Below are 25,197 nucleotides of genomic sequence, written 5' to 3'. Positions count from 1 at the left end.
TACCTTTGCTGATGATACATAAAATTAACTGAAACACCAAAATATATAATTAGCATAGTGTTTGTACAGAATATTGTTTTTTATTCATCTCTGTTATTCCAAAATTCAAATGATGAAAGCCAGACATAGAAAGGTATTACAATTCCTGTCCTGTATATTTCCCTTTGTATTGGGTAAAGCAAATATCCAATTTTATTAGAGGCTTTGGCCTAGGTTTTATAGAGCCTCAATTTAAAAGATGTTTTCACTTTTTTGTTTAGTTTTTTGTCCCATATCTACTTCCAGAAACCTTCTGTCAATCTTAATTATGTGTTATAGTCATCTCACAATAAAATAACTCAGTGGCGTCTCCTAGTGTCTGTCAATATTAGAGATGGGCGGGTCCGGTTCTCCGAGAACCGAACCCACCCGAACTTTGGGTATCCGAGTACCGAGCTGAGCAGCTCGGTACTCTCCCGCCCATTCCGAATCCAAATCGAGGCCGAACGTCATTGTGACGTCGTCGGATCTCGGGGCTCGGTTCTCGCGATACTTCAACTTTATAAATACACGCCTCCACAGCAATCCATCGCCATTTGACAGAGGGAGAGAGCAGGGTGTAGTCATAGGCTAATTAGAGCAGGGACAGAGAATACAATATTGTTCTTGCAATTGCTCTAACCAAAATCGCTAGTGCAGAGAGGAGGATAGAGGTTTATTATTTTTTCTTCATATTTGGCACTCCCCAGCGCTTTTGGGGTGTCCCCCATAATTGAGCATAAATATTTCTGGCTGTCAAAACTCATATCTGTCAGCAGTATCTACTAAATAATTTTAAGCACTCCTCAGTGCTTTTGGAGTGTCCTCCCTAATTGTGCATTAATATTTCTGGCTGTCAAAAGTCATATCTGTCAGCAGTATCTACTAAATAATTTTTAGCACTCCTCAGTGCTTTTGGGGTGTCCTCCCTAATTGTGCATTAATATTTCTGGCTGTCAAAATTCATATCTGTCAGCAGTATCTACTAAATAATTTTTAGCACTCCTCAGTGCTTTTGGGGTGTCCTCCCTAATTGTGCATTAATATTTCTGGCTGTCAAAAGTCATATCTGTCAGCAGTATCTACTAAATAATTTTTAGCACTCCTTAGTGCTTTTGGGGTGTCCTCCTTAATTGTGCATTAATATTTCTGGCTGTCAAAAGTCATATCTGTCAGCAGTATCTACTAAATAATTTTTAGCACTCCTCAGTGCTTTTGGGGTGTCCTCCCTAATTGTGCATTAATATTTCTGGCTGTCAAAAGTCATATCTGTCAGCAGTATCTACTAAATAATTTTTAGCACTCCTCAGTGCTTTTGGGGTGTCCTCCCTAATTGTGCATTAATATTTCTGGCTGTCAAAAGTCATATCTGTCAGCAGTATCTACTAAATAATTTTTAGCACTCCCCAGTGGTTTGCGCTCAGAATGGATTCAAAGCAGTCCACATATGATCTGAATGAGCAACCAGGTTCTGTCACCAGTCCTGATGTTAGTGTTCCCAGTACGTCATCTGGCCAAGGCGATGTCAAACAACAGAGTGTTTTCAAATTAGTGCAAAAAACAAAAACCAAAAAAAAATTTACTGTATTGAAGCGAAAAAGAAGTGTAACTGAGCAAAAGTTAAGTGACGATAAAAAAAAATTGCAAGCATGCCATTCTACACACGCAGTGGCAAAGAGAGAATGAGGCCTTCACCTTTGGCTATTAGTGGCAGATCCCAAAAAGTTACCCAGCCTACAATTGGTGCACAACTACTGTTACGCGTCAAAGCCGAGCTGCAAGATAACAGTGAGGCATTACAGGAGAATATTTGCTCTGATTCACAAATGACAACAATCCCTGTGGAGAGTCCATCCAACAGTGGGATGTCTAATCGTGAGCATTCTGCTGATGTGTGCCTTAATAGCCCGAGTGTAGCCGGTGATACCCAAATTGAGGATGCCACTTTGGAATTAGAAGAGGATGAGGGGGAGATTTGTGTAGGCGACGAGGGCGCTAATGATGATGTTGATGATTATGATGCAGACAGATACCAAATTGCCTTTCTCAATTTCTATTTATATTCTAGATTATATAACGGCTGAATAGTTTTCTATTTTACTCCTAGTGGAGAGAGGATCTGATGCAGACAGATACCAAACTGCCTTTGTCCATTTCAATTTATATTGTACAGTATATAACGGCTGAATTTATTAGTATTTTATACAAGTGGAGGGGGGCCTAGAGAGACAGAAACCAAACTGGCTTTCTCCATGTCAATTAATATTGTACAGTCTATAACGGCTGGATTTTTTTGTATTTTATACAAGTGGAGGGGGGCCTAGAGAGACAGAAACCAAACTGTCTTTCTCCATGTCAATTAATATTGTACAGTCTATAATGGCTGAATTTTTTGGTATTTTATACAAGTGGAGGGGGGCCTTGAGAGACAGAAACCAAACTGGCTTTTTCCATTTCTTTACATATTTAACTATAAGTGTAGGGTGTAATATACATTCAAAGACGATGGCTGCATTGCCAATATGCATAGATGGAGAGGAAGACAATCTGTTTTGTGTGTAGAATAGGCCTACCAACGAAGAATTAAACTGTTTTTTTGGATGATTTATTACCTCAACAATTAGATTACTTGTCTCTAAAACAGTTGGAGCACTAAATTGGGTTAATTTAGGCCCAAAAACATGGATTTTCCAAAAAAATAGCAAAACAAAACCAAACAAAACCAAAACCAAAACCAAAACCAAAACACGCAATGGCAGTTTTGCAAAACCAAAACCAAAACACGACGGTAATCCAGATCCAAAACCGAATCCAAAACCAAAACACGGGGGTCAGTGACCATCTCTAGTCAATATACACAACCTTCTAAGTTTGCTAATAGTCCATATTGAAAGATAACATAAAACTATGTGTAGCGTATAAATGCTAAGTTATAGGCATAGTTAAACCAAGCACGTTTTAAAATTATAGTCCCTTGAATACGTGATCCACCCATAGACATAAAAAGCCAATTCCCATGTACTTACAGTATATATGTGATAATACCCACTGACCACATGTCCACTTCAGGTCCATAGGCACACCCCCTGAGAATTTCTGGAGCTGGAATATAAGGGAAACACTACTTTAAAACTTAGTCATAGGAAATATTGATTTTTTTTGCTAACATTTAATTGAATGACAGCATCATCAATAGCAATCACATTTATTGTATTTGGTCAATGTGTTAAATGCAAGAAAACATCTTTATTAAAAATTAATTTAAAGCTAAAATGTGCATATTTTGTATTATTTCACTGTAGTAAAAAAATTGACTCATAATGACAAAAACATCGGACTGAATAAGTATAAATCTATGGAGGAGGGGAGGAATCGGGAACACTGCATGTAAGTAAAATAATTTAACACATATCCCCAGATTAGCAGGGAGCCAAGAGCATGTCCCCAGATTAGCATAAGAGCAAGTTTTCAGAGGAGCACCCACAAAACGTGATACACAATAGATAATCCTTGCAGCAGCACCTTGGTTGTATTTCACTGTTACCTGTCTGTTATAATTCTTTTGCACCTGGTTATAAATAGAAAGCCAGTTCATGTAAAATGACATCAATGAATGGTCAGGGACATTAATTTAGGTGCCCACTAGTTTGTACTTGGAAACAGTAGGTTCTCCACTGAGGCTATAATTTAATGGTGGCTGTGAAACCTCGGTAGAGATAAATCCCATTTAATTAACCAATGTAGTTTCCCAGGATATGTATGCACTATGCATCATATCACTTCCTATGCTGTAATATTGGATGTTGGGGAAATGGAAATCATGCAGACCAGACTGTCCTAAAGGGTTAGCGAAGGGAGTTCACTTTTGGGGTGTCCTCTTTCAGCCCTCAGAGGTGACAGAAGTATCGTCTCATCCTATTATTTCAGTGAGATGCGTTTTGCCCTTTTATAGAAACACACACAACTGACATATGTAAAATGAAATAAATGTCATGTGTGTCCATCTTCTCATAGGCAAAGCCTAAATAAGAGGTTGTGTGATGATTCTCTATATGCTCAGTAAGCAACTGTCACTTTGTGGTATAAGAAGAGACAACTTTCTGTTTTACGTAGACTCTTCTCTTCTGTACTTGACACTTTTCTGTCACGTCAATAAAAGCTGATATCCTCATTTTACCAGCATTCTTTGCCATTACACGGAGGTCCCAACTGACCTTAAGAAAGGACCACGTCTGCACATATAATAAAGACAGGGCCTCAAACACATGATTCATGAACAACATTAATGAAGCTAAACTGAGCAGGGCTTTAGGAGAAAAATGGAAATTTTGAAATTAATGAAGGCGGTGGTTCTAAAGTGTTAGTAGGATGGACTCTGAAGTGACTTTTAACTCTTTCCACCGTTCACATTTTCAGGTAGATCAACAAACATGTAGAAAATGGTGCAATTCCAAGGACCGGAAAGTTGGCGCTGAGTAGACTCATTTGTAAAAAGACGTAGTGTGGAATATGAGTGTTCATTGTTCAAACCTAGCAATGTATTGGTTCACGGGAGGTCCAACGAATCACTACAAACATTTGAAAACTGAGATAAGTTTGTACAACCATGCTCCCGCAGGTTTCACACATGTGTTCCAGTTTACATTGATACTTTTTAACTTTTGGTAACATAATGGCAAACAGTGAACCTCAAAGGTGTATGGGGAACTTCCAACAAAGTAGAGAGTTTTTAAAATATAAAAATATGAATATAAAATTGTATAATGTCTACTAATTATTTAAAGATCTTATTTATTTAAGTGCTGTTAGAAAGTAAAAATTATTTAAAAACGCTATTTGTAATGCAAATGGCGAACCGCAAACTATGAATATTGAATACAGAGAACATGTGAAATTCAATCAAACTTCAAGCTGGTTTGAAACTTTTGAGCATCACTAGTGAGGGATAAATAGGCAGATTTGTGAAAATGTATAGTCATAAAAGGCATTTATTGTCACAAATAAAACTGTCTTTTTAAACACAGAGGGCTAGATTTACTAAGCTGCGGGTTTGAAAAAAGTGGGTATGTTGCCTAAAGCAACCAATCAGATTCTCGCTTTCATTTATTTAGTACTTTCTACAAAATGACAGCTAGAATCTGATTGGTTGCTATAGGCAACATCTCCACTTTTTCAAACCTGCAGCTTGAGTAAATCTAGCCCTCTGTTTAAACACTATTTAATGGTTTCTTGGCTGGGAACAAAATTAAACAGACTAAGACCACCTCATTTGATCTTCAGGGTGACAGTGATATTGTGCATGCTACCACTGTAAACCTGTCTAGTATGTTGTGTTATGTTTTTGTGACAACCCAGGAGTAAATAGATATACGGTTGGGCATCAAGAGGTTAATGTAATTTGATTGTCATTGAGCTAACATTTTCCAATATTCCTCTAAACCTAGAGCAAGTTGTTAAATGCAAACTTTTGTAGGAAATATTTAACAAAATCCTCCTGTGCTAGCAGGACCTCAAAGTATGTATATTTATTACACAGGTGAAAAGCAATTAAATAGGTCTTAAGATCAAAGAAATAGTTGGAGTTGAAGACAACATTAGATATGTGTGTAGTTATCATTCTAACAGATGTGATCTAATACAGTCCAAAAAAATGAAAGCTGTTTCAGCGATGGTCTTATCTGTGCTACTTACCATACTATTTATGAGGCTTATGTTGACCTGCTTCTTTGTAGAATACATTATAATACTTACTTTTATGAGTTTCCTTAATAAATGAACCATGCTACATTCATTAGATACGTGTGACTCAGCTACAAATGCATGAATCAAACTGAAGTCCCTGGAAAGACTTTATCACCCTGGCTCCATCTGGGTCACTATGTCTCCTAATAAGTTGGTGATTGTTGTACTTCATAAATGAAGGTGACAGATGCCAAGTTATTAATATATGTTCTTTTATAATTTATGTATGGAGAGCATTGCACAGTACTTGTCACAGGCAGTGGGTGATACAGCGGAGTGTGAGTGTGTGTGGATCCACACTGTCACTAGTGGCTGCTGCTGGGTCACTTGGGATGCTCAGTCTAAGGGCTAGATTTACTAAGCTGCGGGTTTGAAAAAGTGGAGATGTTGCCTATAGCAACCAATCAGATTCTAGCTTTCATTTATTTAGTACCTTCTACAAAATGATAGCTAGAATCTGATTGGTTGCTATAGGCAACATCCCCACTTTTTCAAACCCGCAGCTTATTAAATCTAGCCCTAAATGGGTGTCTGGTCTTCAGCATGAATTCTTCCAACAATGCTAAAGAAAGTGCAGGGACTCTGTGTTTTGCGCAGGAAGCATTGAACAGGGCATGATGAAACACAACTCGCCATCCTGCCTCATTCTCCAACTCCTCCCCCCACGGAATAACAGTATCAGAAGAACTGAACAGTACAAAACAATTCTTTTATTTTCAATGAACCAGCAACAGTTATTGATAGCTAAAAACAGAAATAAAATTACCAAAACCACTGTAATGGAAATTATACACAATCTTATCTTTTAATGTACAATTATACAGAATCTTAATCTTTTTACTTCTGCAGTATTATTGCCAACCCATAGCACTATGTTTTCCAAGTCACCCGGCTGTGCGCCATAGGGGTAATTTTCCTGCTGGTGACTGCAGGCAGTAATATAGTAAGAATTCCTTGCTGAGAATTGACACAAGCCCAAGTGTTAGGGATAAAAGTGCAAATTTTCCACAAATTTTCAGAATCTGGTAAATATATTGTAGACATTTCATCTGATAAGTGACTGTCAATCCAATGGACCGGTTCAGTTTAAACAGACAAAATGCTAAAAACTGCTCTGTATGCTATGCCCAGATAGATTAATCACAGTACAGCAGCTGCAGTTATAAAAACGTGGAAAAGACATTAAGTGCCCCAAGATGTATATATTTGTCCAGTGCTTATCTCACTGGTGTCATTTGTTCAATGGCCAGAGACAGGATCCAGGTGATAGATGGTTTTTACCTGACTTGTGGGCTGCCCAGGTAACTGCAATGGAAATAAAATATGTCTGAAATCTCTACACAGACCATTTAGAATATGAAGAAAAACTAGTGCACTGCTGCCACTTTTCTAAAGGAGGACATATATAATGTTCCCTAAGTATATTGCATGTCAAATGTCTACAGTATGTAAACACATACTCAGTGTTACTGGTTTATCCACTATGGAGTCCTCCATTCTGCTCTTCTCTTTTTCCCATGTCAAAATCCTGTGCTCACCTCTGTTTGCATCGACCTCCTCCTCAATGTCTTGTACTCCAGGGATCAATGAACATTGTAAAATCCAACCACGAAAAGAGTGTATAATCTTCTTACTTTGTTTCCTCTTTGTTTCTCCATATCTAGGACTTGGGTGTGAGTAGTTATGCAGCTACAGGTTGAGAGGAGACACGTTGAGATGAGAACTATTGCTCTGCACTGTTAGCCAAGGGCCCAGCGGCCAGTAAGGCTCATTTATGAAAGTGTAAGTCCTGTTTTGTGACATCATGCAACTACATTGACCTAATTTGTATGGATTTATGGGTATACAAATTCTGCATCTTCTGTTGGGAAGATGTGGGCAGATTGGAGGTGTTCTTTGCTGAGTGTGGGCTAGGAGCATGAATGTATCTAAATATGTACCCACATACAGATTGAGATTTTGTTCTGCAGGACTAGATTATTTTTAAATGAGGGAAATGGGTGAAGAATACACATTTAGGGAGAATTCCCTGTTTCCGTCAGGTTGCACAGAATTTTTGTTCCTGTAGAAAATCTAATTTATTCATATTCTCTGATGGGCCAGAGATTGGGCATAACCCTATACTTTCAATGAGACATATTTTGTGCATTCAGCTTCATTTTCTCTTTTCTGGAAAAAGCACATTTACAGACTGACAGGATGGACCGGCTAAGCCACCCTGTCTGTTGTTACTAGGAACCGGCTGGGCTTACTTTGCCACCAGTCCCTTTCTTTATTCCAAACGCGCCCTCTAACTGCAGTAGGAGGGGCTTAAGCTGCTGCCACCACTGGACTCCTTCACGGCATCCAGAACTGCGTTCCTTCTGGGTAACTGTCGTTGCTAGTGTACCCTCTTGTTGGTGCACCTTGGCTGGTACCCCTGACCTCTTCCTATAGATCAGGGTTGCTGTGGATGGATTCCCCCTGGCCTATCATACTGGCCAGATCTGCTGGGTAGCGGGCAGAGCGGTGGTACCGGAAAGCTGGGTCCTCAGAACAGCCAGAAACTATTAGATTTGGGTGTAATCTGTAAGTCACAGGAAATACAGCAGGGAGGAAGTTGTCAAAGCAGGATCTTGAAGCAAGTGATGTTTATTCACTCAAGTGTCCTGATAAGGATAGTTCACACTAGTTTAAGGTACCAGTGATCAAAAGGTCAGAAGAAACAATAATACATTTCAATGCAAACCAGTGCCTTTTTCGCACAGTTTTGGAGGCTAGATTTAGCAGGAGGTAATCAGTCCTCCTGTCCCTTTAACCAATCTGGGTTGATTCATGCAGCCTGCACGTGAATCAACCCAGAGAGGTCAGCACCCCTTTACATTGTAACTAGTGTCAGGGGGAGTATACTTCCCCCCCTGTCCACGAGCTGCCAGGGAGAGGGGGGCTCAGCCCATTCTCCTCCCCCAGTGCATGTCTGTCTGAGGCTGGAGATTTATCTTTTAAATCTCCCACCTAAACTGACTTCCAGGGACTCTACTTCAGAGTCTGGCTCTCCCCCCTGGTTGAAAATAGTACCAGAGGGAGGGAGACCAGGTTCAGGGGCAGTATCCCCTGCCTGTCGCTAGCTGAAGCTCTTTGAGCTGTGGCAAGGACCTCAGCTTCCTGGGACCCCCAGGAGGCGCTGCACCTCCTGAATCTATTTCATTCCAGGAGGCTGGTGTGGAAGTCCCTGGTGTGGAAGTCCCTCCGGCAGCCACTGAAGCTAGCTGCAGGAGGGTGAAGGATCCAGGGCTACTCCTGCAGCCCCTTCTGGACCACCAGGGACAGGATAAATACTGTTCTTTATTTTACACATATACACTTTGCATTTAAATCACATCTACATTATACACATTTACACTGCCCTACACTCCCGGCTCCCAGCTAACTACCCGTGCTGCAGCACCTATACACATTCATTCATTTATTTACATACATTTTTAAATTTATTTAATTAAATACATCTAGAAACACTGGCTTCACTAGGCCCTGGGGAGTGAAGTCCTGAAATCTCCCTACTATCGTAAATAACGGATAGGTCTGCAAACCTACAAAATTAGGTGTATTCCTCTTTTATAGCTCCAAGGACCATGAAGTTGGCATGTGTCTGGAAATGAGCTTGGCAGTCAAATAGGTGTCACTACTGAGTGGCAGTGTTGGTGCCAGCTGCCGTCCCCTGGCAGTAGTCCTGACTACTGAGACTGGCAGCAATACTGCAGGAAATCGCAAAAACAAGGCTAAAGTTTATATACTGTACTGTACTGTTTTGCCTCTTGTAAATGGAAACAGATCACATTTCTTCAATGTTATTTTATTTTTATTTAAAATTTTCCCCTCTGAAAAAAAGCCCCTGATTACCACGGTACACTACCAAATTACCACAAAATTCTACTGTAATCAGGCTGTTCACCATGGCAGCTTTTGATAAGGATTACTGGTTACCCTGTATAACATGTAGTATATGGTATGGAAGCTGCATTTGTCTCAGTCTGGAAACACAGTCCTAATTGGTCTCACTAAATATGCTGCAAGCATTGTCATTAGAAACATTTTTCTCATTACAAAACCCACTTAACTGTGCAATATTGTATGTTCTGTTTTATTTAACAAAGATAATAAAATATTGAATTAGTAGGAACTTAACAAAATTATAGGGACATTTGGTCTGACAGGAATAAATAATATAAACCAGGAAACAGATGTATAATAAGCCGCCATGGCCTCACTTGTGCATGAAAATAAAGTCTGTTTGTCAGAAATTAGTCAGGGTTTAGTACAGAGTGATGTGCGCTAAAGTCTGGACAAGAAATAACATTGAGTACAAGTTTTTCCTTTTTTCTCATCAGCATCAGCAGAAAACTAACATGCTTTTTTTAATAATGCAGTACAACTAGTAATAATGTACTGAAATATAGCAACAAATAAAAAAAATGTTTTCATTAGATTAAATTACAAACTTGATCAAATCGACTGCCTGGTTGCTATGGGTTACCATCTGGTTGAAACAGCAAACATTTTATTTGTTTAATTGTGCCTAGTACAATGCACACTATATACTACAAATACTTTTACATTATATCTCTGTTTAGACTATGAGCAAGCTCAGGGACTGTGTCTGTCTTCGCTTTGCCTGCTTTCTGTCATGTTTTGTATATTGGGGGATGTGTACAGTATTGTGTGATGCTGTACACACCTCAGTAATTGTAACAGGAGAGTTCAAGGACAACATAAAGTCATGGGGCCAAATTCATTAAGGAGCGTAAATGCCGATATGTGCCGTCATTTTTGTAAAATCATTCCCAGAACCCGACTATACGCAAGTGAACGCAGTAACAGCCAGTTCATCTTCGAGCGCAAAAGACTCTTACATCAGCCTACGATTTCATGGGCGGAACGGAGAGGGGACTGGGCGTATGCACGTAGTCAATCTACAGTAAGGGCTTGGCCAGGTGGAGCCTATGCAGCAACATCCGATTCAAGCTTTATTCATCTCAAAGGTATGTGTTTTTCTCCTATTGGTCAAGTATAAATTACTAGTGATGACGGTCACGTATACAAGATAGAACATGTGTTTGCAACGAGGAACAACTGAAAAAATGCATTTTATGTAGAGTAGACATTAATAACATCATGGTACATGTTATTTATGGAAATACAATGAAAACCCTTTTTTTCTTTTTTAATGTTTTGTCATTAATGACTATATTATTAACAAGTGACATTATTTTGTTTTATGTATGTTGTTTTTGGGTCTTTATTTACTACATACGTATTGGACATTAATACGTTAAAGACCTTGGTTGTCATAGTGATTTCTTCAATGCCAAAAAAAAATGCAGGTCACAATATTTTTTTTCTTTTTATTAAAAAAAAAACCCCACATAAGAATATTAATTTCTGACTTGTATATGTCTGACCTTTTTGTTTTGGACAGTTTGCACATACTTATTATAAAAGATTATTACTTGTATATATTCAGTAGAATATTACTGTACCATCTGCTGTCACAACATAACCTAAGTGCATCTTTGGAAAGACCATCGGTACTAAAATATAGTGTATTTCACAAACACAAATGGAATTCTGAATTAATTGTCTCCAAAACAGTTTATTTTTAATAAATAAGCATGGTAGATCAAGAATAATTTGATATCACTGAGTGATTCAATAATTGTGAGTTTGTGTGGGTTATGAATCTCAGTTACCAAATCCCCCATAGCAATGTCTGCTATTGCATCGCATTATTATTTTAGACTAGGGGTGTCCAACCTTTTAGCTTCCCTGGGCCACATTGGAAGACGACGAGTTGGTTTGGGCCGCACATAAGATACACTAACAATAACGATAGCTGATCATCCAAAAAACTATAGAAAACATAGTTAACATATATATATGAGAAAAAAAGTGATATATATATATATATATATATATATATATATATATCACTTTTTTTCCAAATCCCCCTATACTTACCTTTCAATCGCCCTGTTCAAAAAATCCTCTCTAGTTATTATACTATAATCACTTTTTGTATTGTTTCGATGCAATATCAATAAAGTGCATTTAAGCCAGGCATTGTATATCAGGGTGCCCTGACCAGGCCTGCGGTACCTGACATATATATCACTGTGAACCCAAATTGTGACCTGTTTTGCTAATTACACCACTATGTTAGTTAAGGGATAACAACTTATAATGGGCCAAAGAGAATAATATATAATGCCCCATTAGTATTACAAGTAGAAGTATGTAGCAGGGAGATAAGGTCCATGATGCTCCAGGACCAGGTGACTTTTATTCACTAGTCAGCGTCCCTTGAAATAATAAAAAAAATCCCCCTTAACTTACCTTTTAATCGGCTTGTTCTTCTGTCCTCTTCTCTTCTTTTCTTCAATTCTGTGCTGCCGATTGTTCTTCTCGCGTGGGTGACTCCTCTGTGCTGCGCTCCGCAATGGATGTTGGGCGTGATAATATCATGCCCGACATTCACTGCGAGCACCACACGGAGGAGGAGACAAGGAAGGGAGCCGGAGTACCAGCTGACGTGACCGCGTGACCGCAAGGTAAGTATTCTCTTTTCTTTTTTTTTGCAGGATTTTTTTTTTCCACTAACAGTGCTGCCCCCTTGCCACAACCAAAACTACTTCTGGGCCACATTTACAGGCGTGCTATTAAAAAAAGAATATAGGTGTACAGGGCAAGGTTATATAACACAGAAAATACTCTCACTTTCTTTGGCTTTTCCTAAGAAAATCAATGATAAAGGCCACTGTACTTGGCAGTACGACAGATCAAAATCACAGCTGGATGTGGATATTATGAAATGGATTATTGCCTATGAAATATTTCCATAGTGTGTAAGTTTGTATAGTGTATTAGTGCACATATACAGTATATTCAGTGGTCACTTTATTAGGTACCTTTTCTAGTTCTGGGTAGGATCCCCTTTTGCGACGCAGAACAGTCTGAATTCTTCATGGCATAGATTCAACAAGGTGCTGGAAACATTCTTTACAGATTCTGGTCCATGTTTACACGATGTTTACACAATAGCATCACAGAGTTGCTGCAGATTTGTCGGCTGCACATTCATGCTGCGAATTTCCTATTCCAGCACATATCAAAAGGTACTTTATTGGAATGAGATCTAGTGACTGTGCAGGTCACCACTACCATCCAGTGGTGTAACGGTCTGGGGAATGATTTCTTAGCACTCATTTGGCCCCTTAATACTTATTGAATATTGTTTAAATGCCACAGCCTATCTAAGTATTGTTGCTGACAATTGTTCATTCATCTATGGCCACAATCTAGCCAACGTAAAATGGCTACTTCCCAGTATAATGATAATACGCCATGTCACAGAGCACACATGATCTCAAGCTGGTTCCACGGACATGACAATCATAGTCACCAGCTCTCAGTCCAGCTTATGGATAGTTGGGTGGGGTGCTGGGCCAACAAGAATTCAGCCATAACCTTCAAAATACACAAAATTCCAGGGGGGGAGTGGTCTGCACACCCTAATTTTCAAATATGGGAGTAGCCTCTTTTAGTGCCTCTAAACTACAAGTAATATTGTACATACACTACCGCGCCCTTAGTGCACTACAAAAGGTACACTAAGGGCATGGCTTGACGGCCATCATTGCAGCACACATTTTTTGGGAGCTCCGTACCCAGAATTAGAATATCTGTGTGCATCTGGGCTCTCACCCCTCTTCGGAGCCAGATACCTGCCTGCTCTGATCATTTGACACATCAGCTGACTGCAGGTCTTTTCACGGATGTGGACGCTGCTCCTCTAGCTCCTCCCCGTGGGGGGGACTGTATGACGCCGCTATCCAGATCCACCTTCATCTTCCCATCAGAGGACAGCTTCAGAATCACAGGCCAACAGCCACCTCTGTTCTGTGCTGCGGACCTCTCGCCTACTTGACTGTGACTTGCTCTATACATGACCTGCTAGGTGCCTTTCAAGATATTTTTACGACTCCTGGTCTCCACTGCCTGCATACACACTACAAACACTCTAATGGACCCTGCTTGGAGCATCTCTGCCCTATGTCCTGCACTTAATTTGCCTGGGCTCCATGTAAGTGATGCTATCAGGAGACATATTAGACCATCACAGTGTGGCCTGCCCCTGCCTTATACCACCTGCAACAGTGTTCAGAGGTCCCCCTTTCCCACTTCTTACATCCAGTTGGAAGAAAGAAGGGGATTCTTGTAACAGGAAAACATTTCATTCAAATGAATAAAATGTAATGTTTGCTAATCTCTATGCACCGAGTCGTGGGAGGATACTTGGGCTCTTGATACGCTCATAGACTCCTCAAGTTCAGCAAATAGGGTTTCGCATCAGGATGCTAGAAAGGTGAGACGAGTGTTCCATGGCGCCCGCTGCCCGACACTTGGAGACTCACCCATCTCGATGTAAAAGATTACACTTATATCTCACATGCACAATCCACATATAGCAGAATTGACTATTTCTTTGTAGGACATAGACTCCTCCATCTCCAGTCTGATGTCAAGAAAAGACAAATGACATTGTCCAACCATTCACCTATCTACCTCACTATATCTATAATCATTTCCCCTCATAGAGGTATCTTATTGACAATGGTGAAACTTTCAAAATCACTGTATGGGAGGCCCATAAATGTGTAATAATTGGAAGGTGTATCCATTTGGGAACACTCGTTAAGACGCAAAAAGAGGTTTAGAAAGAGGCCATAAGGGCACCATGTCCAGTCAGTATTTGAGGAATTAAAGGAAACAAGAACAGACCTGAATAAGCTATTGGTCTTTTGTAAATGTAGAAAGTGTAGAAATAGATATTTTTGATGGGGTAATAAGCCAGGCATATTGTTAGCTAGACCTTTGAGAGCCCAAGAACCGTAACATTCAATCATAGATTCATCTAGTGGACTTCATTATTTGGACAGGGTGATTTCCATGGCATTCCATTCGTATCATAATAAACTATATAATATTTTAGTCCCCAACACTCAGGACGGCTTGCAAATGAGGAAGAACAAAATAATTCAACATCTTCAAAATTGTGGCTTCCCTCAGATCTCATTAGAGATGTAGAGATCTCTAGAACAACCCTTTATAATCCACAAATAGAGATACCATTAAAACATCACCCTGTGGTAAGAGTCCTGGATCCTGATAAATTCTCTATCTCTTATTATAGAACTTTTAAAGACAAATTAATCACGCTTATGCTCCAGGCCTTCAATGAGGTCTTCAAGAAATCTCCTTTCTCTAAACAATCTTTTGAAGGTCATATCATCGTAATCCGTAAAGACAAGAAGGATCCCTCCCAGTTCTCTAGTTATAGACCCATATTGTTACTACATATTGATGTCAAACTATATGCAAAGTTAATCGCTAATAGACTTATGGCTCTCTTACCAGACCCTGCAGCCTGAGACAATGCTACAAAGGGTTTTGATTTTATTCATTATATTATGGATCATGAGACTCAGGCTCTGTGTTTATTTACTGATACAGAAAAGGCCTTTGATCGGTTGGATTGGCAAATCATGACTGGGGTATTGGAGCACATGTGTCTGGGTTCTTCCTGCCTACAAAAATTCTTGCCCTATACAGATCTCTGTCAGCCAGAATCAGGATTAATGGTGGTCTTTCGGACCCTGTCAATATCTTTAATGGCACTAGGCAGGGCTGTCTCTTGCCTCCTTTGACATTTGTACTATGTATGGAAGCCCTCACTATATTCATTTGCCTAAACACAGATATTAAGGGTATGTGTTTGGGTACAGAAGAATTTCAATTAGCCCTGTTTGCAGATTATCTTCCCCTTCACCACCCTGTCACACCTTATTGGCGGACTCAAGAGATTTGGTCTTTTCTAATTTTAAAATAACTATACTAAATCAGTGGCTCTCAGCCTGAACATTCCTGAAAAGGTGGATTCAGGTCTCCAATCTGCCTTCCATTTCTCCTGGCATTCATCTCAGGTACGGTATTTGGGTATTATATTATCTTCAGATGTTTCCAAGCTTTTCAGCCTTAATCTCCTGTCTCTCATAGACAAAGTCCAGGAAGATCTCAAACAATGAAAACCCCAAAATTATCCTGGCTAGGGAGAGTTAATAATAATATTGTAAAAAATTATATTCTCCACAGGATTGTTTACGCTCTACAGGCAGTCCCAATCAGGGTCCCCTAAAAATCTCTAGTATTTTTCCAAAATATAGTCTGAGGTACGAGACCCAGATGTAGACTTATTATACATATGCAATTACCTCTCTTCTCAAGTTACCACAACTCAATACTGCTAAGAGAGTATTGGACTAGACTCAATTAAGGGATGCAAAGCAATGGACCAAGATAGAAAACTTATACTCTCAAATACCCCGTCATATACTACCTTGGCTCTCTACACTCCTGAAAAACTAATATTCCACAGTTGGGCCCAGCTTAGAATGTTGAAAACAGCTCCGTACTCACAGGAAACTCTCTTCTCCATTATCCCCTCTCACTTCTATTGTACACAGCCCAGACTTACCTCCTGGACTCCAGCCTTGTGCGTCAGAGGTGTGGACACCAGAATTCATCTGCGTACATTTATATATATATATATATATATATATATATATATATATATATATATATAATATATAGACCACCTTAATCTATTTCACTTTCAGTTAAGGTTGCCTCTTAGAACAAAAAATCAACACAGGAAGGTTTTACAAGCATGAACTAGGCCCTCTGGAGATATTTTAGTTTTACTAATGGTGTCATCTAACTTGGATAATTATTAGATCCAGGCCTCAAGAGAGAGACATTAGTCATTAAAACGATAGTATACCTCTGTTTCAGAGCTCTATAGCGGCAACCAAACTTATGTAAACCAAAAATATTTTATATGGTAATTAAGTGACTGCTATGAGCCCGGAGACACAAAGGGGTCTGGAGATTCAGGCTCCCAAGGCTAACGGCATAAGGACACTTTTTAAACCAATATATATCGGTCGAGGGAACTCTTTTTTTTTTTTTTTTCAATAATAGTTTTTATTGAAATTTTGCAATTTACGTAACATAAATAAAACAAACCAAAAAGGGGAAATAAGGGGAGGAGGGAGGGAAGGTATAGAGGGAGGAACGTACAAGTACATTTGAAATATTCCAGCAATTATAAGCTATGCAATGGTTTTCCAATCAAGTTACAGTTACATTCCCAGTCTTACCCCAGGGGCACTATTACTGCGGAGATGACACTGATGGGTCTGCCGTAGCTTGAGAGCCTGAATGTTGGCTTATATAATCATTCCAAATAAACCATATCATATGTGGTGAGACCGAGGCAGAAGAATATGGGACACCCAATGTTTCCATGTCACAACTTAATTGAGTTTTGGCTGCTACCTTGGCTATGTGAGGAAGAGTAGGAGACCTCCAAGCTTGAGCAATCACTGCCCTAGTTGCTATAAATATATGACCAGCAACATATTGCTCTTCGTAGGATAACTGCGGGGGGAATAAGTGTTGAAGTGCCACCTCTTATTCTTAGTAACCTGGGCAACCAGAGCAAATACTTCAACCCACAGATTATTGGCAACAGGGCAACTCCAGAAAATATTCATAATATCGCCTGTTCCCCTGTGACAAAACGAGTGTGATATGTGAATTATAGCAAATACTTTTTATAGCCTTCTTTTGTTTCCCCAGCTCACCAGACTATAACTGCATTGTCCAATAACATGTGGCTAAGGGGACATTGTAGTTCAGTGTACATATGTATATTGTTTATTGTATATTGATAACTTGAAGTAAGGTTGCTATTCATTGTATTTAAAGTAAAGCCAGGGGGATTATGGGTAGGGATCAGGTTGCCATGTGCCTGAGTAGGAAAACTAATTAGTGTCCATTGTTCTCACCAGGCTAGTCAAGACAGGCCATCTAACAGGGGAGGTTCTCTGAAAGGACAGCTCATCTTCACTCCCCTGTCCAACCCCCCCCCCCCCTTTAGTCCAGCACTGACCAATGGTTAAGTAGAATAGACGCAGGGGTTTGCTCAGGGAGGGGAAAGACTGTGGAAATTAGACCTGTGATATATAAGGAACAACTCCAGGGGGGAGGGGTGCTCATGCTTGGATTTCATTCAGGAAGGTGCAAGATGGAGTTTTGAATTGTCGTTTTCTAACTCAAGTCTATATATGCAGCTGAGAGGGATCCATGGGTCATGAAGTCTGGACAGCAGGTGACTATATCTCCTTAAGTTATTGGGGTAAGGGACAGATGATGTGGTAAATCTGACTGGCATTTATTTACTGTGTGTATATAATATTCTAGTGTTGTTTGTATAACAATAAATATACTGTTGTATTTTTATAACTGCATTTTGCCTGAGTGACCATACGAATCCTAGAAGGTACTGGGTAGCACTGGGCCAGATAAACCCGGTATCTTCACACCCCCCACAATTCCTTTATCAAGCCCTAGAGTGCGCCGGCCACATCTTGTGGAGTCTATCAGGGGTCAGATATAGTCTATAAAGTAGTTTATAAAACATCTCAGAGTGATTCAAACACCTAGACATTTAATACGCATTACAAAAGATATGGTCCCATTGGTTTTCATCCAGGACCAGACCCAGATCTCTCTCCCAAGCACTTTGAGAAGATAATTTCAACGATTCATCTCCAGAAGTAAGAACCGTGTACCAAAAAGAGATGTACCCATCGTTTATGCGTAGTCGGGAGAGACCAATCACGAAGTTGTGCAAGTATAGCTGCCTCCTGATACTTAACCAAATCAGAATTGGCCAAACCACCCATTCTTTTAGCTCGGGTCATAACTGTATGGGAAAGCTTTGGAGGCTTCCCCCTCCACATATATGAAGTCATAACATGTAGAAGTTTATCCATATACACTTTAGGTAAAATAAGGGGGATTGTGCAAAACAAATACATTAATTTGGGGAGCATTGACATTTTGAAAGCAGAAATTCTACCAAGCCAAGATATCTCGCTGCACTACCATGACCTTGCTAAATTAGCCAATTGTAGCTGCAACGGTACATAATTTGCTTCAATTAAAGAGTCTATGTGTGAAGTAATCAATATTCCTAGATGCGATATTGAAGTTGTTCTCCAAGAGTATGGATAAGATGCCTTCAGACGAGTCAGAAGAGGAACTTGTATATATATATATATATATATATATATATATATATATATATTAACGGGTAGAGCATGTGTTTTAGAGGTATTTAATTTATAAAATGAGGCATCTCCAAATTTACGTAAGAGGTCATGAAGAGTCGGCAGTGAGACTTCCGGTCTGGTAACATACAGTAAAATATCATCAGCGAATAAACACAGTTTGTGGCAGGACGAGGTCGCAGTGACACCAAAGAGCTGAGGAAGCTGTCTAATTTGCTAAGGGAACTCTTTTACCCTATGCTTTCCTATACATAGCAGGTAACATAAATGTCAAATCCGTGACACACAAGCACTGCTTTGCTCACAGAATGATGCAGTGTTTGTGTGTCAGGAAGGCAGAGCTTGATATGTGCAGGAAATTAGCATATAAGCGCAGATTTACCTTGGCTACTAAACACAGCTGTGCAAAGGGCCCGTATGCTAGGAGCCTACTCACTGGTGCGTACCTGCTCACACTTCACCTGCTGTGAGCTCTATATGGAAATGGTTCCCGTCATTCTCAGGTGCTGTGGACCAACTGACTCTTTGGTGTGTAGATGTGTTGTTTTTCTGGGTGTCTGTGCGGTGATTAAGTATTGGCCGTTCAAAACTTTGATATAAAACCTAGTAGTCCTAGTAGTAGTTATGCCTCTAGACAGGGTGGTGTTATGTGAAAAGGTGTAGAGCGAATGGAGCGCCTTAAAAAAATAAAATAAAAATAAATAAATATATATATATATATATATATATATATATATATATATATATATATATATATATATATATATTTATACACTGTATATATTGATATATGGTACATTTTAAATATAATTAATTGCTTGGTGATCACATTATATATTAGCAAAATGTGTGCATTTCTGGGTATTAGGCAATGTTTTAGTACCCTAACATCCAGAGTCTTATTATGCAAGGATCCAAAGGGACTTTGTGCTGAACTGAATTGCCCCCCAGAGTTTGCAAGTTTAGTGCCTATATTTTTTTAAGGTGTTTGAGAATATATTCTTCACTTCTGAAAACACTCTTTGAACATCTGAAATGTGAAACAGATGAAATATAATTTTTTTCTCTTACCGCAATATCCCGGCGTCCCACAGACAGTCTTCATTGTTACTTGGTCATCCACAATTTTTGACAGTCCAAAATCAGCTAAAGATTATAAAAAGCCATAGTTAAATTAATACCTTTAAAAATTAATAGTTGTACTTTAGTTGTTTCGATTATTTCTTTGTTAGCAAAGTTAAATATTTTTTTAGTTACTGAAATCCGACTGTAATACCATCGTGCGCTCTGCAGAACTGAAAGCAGTAATTGAGCGAGCTGTCAGTACTGCGGAACCTGAGCCATTCTAACAGTTCTCAGGGATAAACATGGTTCTTATTGGATCAACTACTTCCACCCATTCAAGAGCTGCATTTACTTGTTATATACAGAACGGGTGATTTCTACAACCCTGTCCTTGCAGTGTTCTCTTCGCTGCCAGAATTGACAGAGAACTGCTGCAGTCCAGTTATAATAATAATTAATTATAATAATTATTCTCTATTTTTATAGCCTTTCTCCCAATGGGATTCAAAGCACTTTACATTGTTGCAGAAGCCATCGTGGGTGCAATCAGCTGATATTCTATGGACTCATTCACATACAGTGCATCTGGAAAGTATTCACAGCGCTTCCCTTTTTCCACATTTTGTTATGTTACAGCCTTATGTCAGAATGGAATAAATTCCCTTTTTCCCTGAAAATTCTACACACAATACCCCATAAAGACAACGTGAAAAAAGTTTTTTTGAGATGTTTGCAAATTTATTAAAAATAATAAAACTAAGAAATCACATGTACATAAGTATTCACAGCCTTTGCTCAATACTTTGTTGATGCACCTTTGGCAGCAATTACAGCCTCAAGTGTTTTTGAATATGTTGTCACAAGCTTGGCACATCTATTTTTCGGCAGTTTCGCCCATTCCTCTTTGCAGCACCTCTCAAGCTCCATCAGATCTCTCCAGAGATGTTCAATCGGATTCAAGTCTGGGCTCTGGCTGGGTCACTCAAGGACATTCACAGAGTTCTCCTGAAGCCACTCCTTTGATATCTTGGCTGTGTGCTTAGGGTCGATGTCTGCTGAAAGATGAACTTTCGCCCCAGTCTGAGGTCAAGAGTGCCCTGGAGCAGGTTTTCATCCAGGATGTCTCTGTATATTACTGCATTCATCTTTCCCTCTATTCTGGCTAGTCTCCCAGTTCCTGCCGCTGAAAAACATCCCCACAGCATGATGCTGCCACCACTTTGCTTCACTGTAGGGATGGTATTGGCCTGGTGATGAGCGGTGCCTGGTTTCCTCCAAACATGACGCCTGGTATTCACACCAAAGAGTTCAACCTTTGTCTCATTAGACCAGCGAATTTTGTTTCTCATGGTCTGAGAGTCCTTCAGGTGCATTTTGGCAAACTTCAGGCGGCCTGCCATGTGCTTTTTACTAAGGAGTGGCTTGCATCTGGCCACTCTACAGGTCTGATTGGTGGATTGCTGCAGAGATGGCTGTCCTTCTGGAAGGTTCTCCTTTCTCCACAGAGGAATGAGGGTTTTGGTAACCTCCCTGACTAGGTCCCTTCTCCCCCGATCGCTCAATATAGATGGCCGGCCAGCTCTAGGAAGAGTCCTGGTGGTTCCAAACTTCTTCCATTTACGGATGATGGAGGCCACTGTGCTCATTGGGACCTTCAAAGAAGCAGATATTTTTCTGTACCCTTCCCCAGATTTGTGCCTCGAGACAATCTTGTCTCGGAGGTCTACAGACAATTCCTTTGACTTCATGCTTGGTTTGTGCTCTGACATGCACTGTCAAGTGTGGGACCTTATATAGACAGGTGTGTGCCTTTCCAAATCATGTCCAATCAACTGAATTTACCAAAGGTGGACTCCAATTAAGCTGTAGGAACATCTCAAGGATGATCAGTGGAAACAGGATGCACCTGAGCTCAATTTTGAGCTTCATGGCAAAGACAGTGAATGCTTATGTACATGTGATTTCTTAGTTTTTTATTTTTAATAAATTGGCATAAATCTCCCAAAAACTTTTTTCACGTTGTCGTTATGGGGTATTGTGTGTAGAATTTTGAGGGGAAAAGGAATTTATTCCATTTTGGAATAAGGCTGTAACATAAGAAAATGTGGAAAAAGTGAAGTGCTTTGAATACTTTCCGGATGTACTGTAATTTCCTGACACAGACACAGACACAGACACACAGACACACACATACATTAATTTTTGTCAGTTAATGAAGAGGGAGGCAAGGTTCAGTGAGGGAAAAGTGGTACAAGGAAGACGGCTCCTCTTTCACATTAGTAATTAACTCTTAAGGGGGAATTCAATTTGATTATATTACCGTTAATAGGATAATAGAATAATTTTAACCCTGATTTCTGCAAGCAAAAACCAGCATTGAAGATTACCGTATTAACGGTAATAATTCACACTATTATCATAATATCGGTAATAGTGCGCAGGCCGCGTTAGTTTCGGCAGTAATGCGGCCAATTGAATTCCCCTTAGGGTATTATAGTTATATGCATTTAAATCAAGGCAATGTTTGCTGTCCTTGTATCTGCGTTATGTAGATATAGTCTATACAAGTGTGGCACACTTAAAGGGACTCCAACTTTTCTTTGTATTTTCCTTTTGTATTCGTCTAATGTGTATATAAAGGGTTGCATGTGTAATTTAAGTTTGTTATGGGACTTTTCCTATTTTCCATGATGGTACAAAGCTCACCATTTAGTATTGTTCCATTGTTTGCTTTATCTTTACTCAGAATCCCTCTATCTCTTAAATATGTTACATTATTTATAAATAACCAAAGAAAATTTTGTTGCAAAAAGATACAATTTGTTTTCCTAAGAGTGCAGTATGTGCAGCCAAATTGAGCTATATAAACTTTCATAAACATGTTTTTTGAAGTAATCCATATATTTGTGTATGTTTTATTTCACATTCCATCATAGAATGCTGTCTACATCAGTGATATGATGCATGTAAAATACATACACCTTTATTAAGTACAAATGTCTGGATTTGGCAAAATATTCCTTAAATGGGAAGATAATATTAAATGATTTGTGGATAATTGCTTGCAAGCAATTGCTTGTGAGCAATTGCCCAATACAACCTCTTCACCAGTAGCCTAATGATAACACTGTATTCCATCCAAAACCCATTAGTTTTACCTAGACTAGCTTTACAAGGAGACCAGAGCCTAACCAGCAGAATACCAATGCCATGGTTGGCTGCAACAGAGACAAAGTAACTTTAGATACATTCTCATTAGGAACAGCTTGCAGGTCACTTGTTCAAGTAAGCAATTTCCTGCATGATTTTGAGCAATTATTTATGTTTTTAAATAAGATTACTGGAGTACTGGAGAACATATGCATACTGTTCGACTGACATAAAAAAAATGTTTACTAGGATATTATAGGCATGTCATTTAATATTCCAAGTCCATTAATTTTTTCCTGGAACCTACTGCCAATTAATAAAAGATTGGAGACTGTTTTGGAAAATTGTACTATTTAACTATTTAAGTCCCAGGCAGTTCTTCTGGACTAGTTTGGAATTTCAACAAGTCTATCTCATAAAAGTCAATTTACTATACAAATGTTTGGACAAATGTTAACCAGGCCCATAGTTACATAAGGTGATTGAACACATTTGTATCAAAAATATTTCATACCTATATTCAAATAGACATGAAAATACAATTACAATTTTACAAGAAAAACTAAAGATCAATTGTGAAAACCACTTTACAATCAATATTGTGGAGTGTAGCAAAGTCACTAGTCACTAATGATTATACAGTATTAACATTTCGCTAGCAGCAGATGCTTATAATTATAGAGTACATCTTTCCTGTTTCTTAATGATGTGATAGTTCTGAGTTTCTGATTCCATCCAATATTTTCCAGCAGCTTTCATACAACAGACACTGATGTTGTATTTCAGAATGGTCACAAATTTTGCAGACTGTTTGCTTTTCCCAAACATTGAATCATATATGGTCATATGAACATCCGGCGCGGAATAACATTGTACTCAATATACACTCAGTCAATCTCAAGTGGCAAGCGTAGGAAACTACTTGTGATTGGCTAAGCGGCTACTGGCCCTCCTGATCCATTGAGAACAATGTCATTCAGTGCCAAGTGCTACTAGCAAGCAGATATTGTTGCATATTAGGGTTTATATTTAATTACCTCTGGACTGTGTCATGTGAGAAGATTCTTAGTGGACTATATCATGGAAGAAGACTTTTATTTTTAATAAAGTGGTAAGTGAGTTGTTATGAAACCCTTTGTGCATGTTTTTTTTTATTTACGTATTAATGTAATGGGGGAGGACTTAGTGACCCTGATCCCATTATACTGAGATTATTGGGATGGCAAAGTGGCCACCCTAGAGACCTGATTATATATTGTCATTACCTCATATCCATAGACCATGGATGACCGGAAGAACCACAGCGGTGCTCAGGGTATGGCTGGCAGTCTCTTGGAGGTAGGCCATGCAGTATTTTTGCAGACCTCCATAGAGGTTACAGTCCCACACTGAATAGGGTTAATATAGCTTATATTATGACAGAGGCACACCAAGCTGCAAGTGTTTATAGTGTCACCGACTCCAGCTGTGTAGCTTGGTTATCACTTTAGCAAGACCACCCAACACTCGTTGTCCCCTTGTTTAGATGGACCTTGTCCAAGCTGTATAGCGCCGGAGCTGATTATTCACTTTTCAGATGAAAGATATGACAGTCATCATTATTACCATAAACATGCACCAAGGACAGGCACAATATATACGCCTTTAAAAAGGTGCATAAAAAACAAACATTGAACTCTAAATAGGACACATCTGTAAGAGGCATGCCGAAATTGCATGTGCCCCAAATCCCCCCAGCACATGGGGCTGAAAGTACAGGTCACGTTTGACTCCAGATTCAGGGGTAAGTATTCAGCAAGAATATTGTGTCAAAGTGCATCTTTATGTGGCAGAAATGGGCTTACGTCCAACTCTAATACAGGCCCTTTGCATCAGTAAAATCCTGCTTCAGAATGATGATTCAATGTTTATCAATAATGTAATTAACATACATGTACTTTTTAAAGGGTTACAGTAAGAATCCCATTTTAAAATGTATATATCTGCCAGAGAT

At 39.2% G+C, this 25,197-nt stretch overlaps 1 protein-coding gene across 1 annotated transcript in view; it reads right to left on the bottom strand.

The window, feature by feature from the left end:
* CAMK4 (calcium/calmodulin dependent protein kinase IV) overlaps window positions 1–25,197 on the bottom strand; it is a 223,190-nt gene that overhangs the window by 16,536 nt on the left and 181,457 nt on the right. Inside the window, exons 7-8 of the mRNA XM_075181602.1 lie at window positions 20,061–20,135; window positions 3,045–3,120 (exon numbers count right to left, since the gene is read on the bottom strand). Of these exons, the coding sequence (XP_075037703.1) occupies window positions 3,045–3,120; window positions 20,061–20,135 (151 nt within the window). The remainder of the gene's footprint in view (window positions 1–3,044; window positions 3,121–20,060; window positions 20,136–25,197) is intronic.

Source organism: Mixophyes fleayi, chromosome 1 (genome assembly GCF_038048845.1).
Source record: "Mixophyes fleayi isolate aMixFle1 chromosome 1, aMixFle1.hap1, whole genome shotgun sequence".
In the NCBI taxonomy this organism is placed as follows: domain Eukaryota; kingdom Metazoa; phylum Chordata; class Amphibia; order Anura; family Limnodynastidae; genus Mixophyes; species Mixophyes fleayi.
This window is presented reverse-complemented; position numbering and strand designations above follow the sequence as displayed.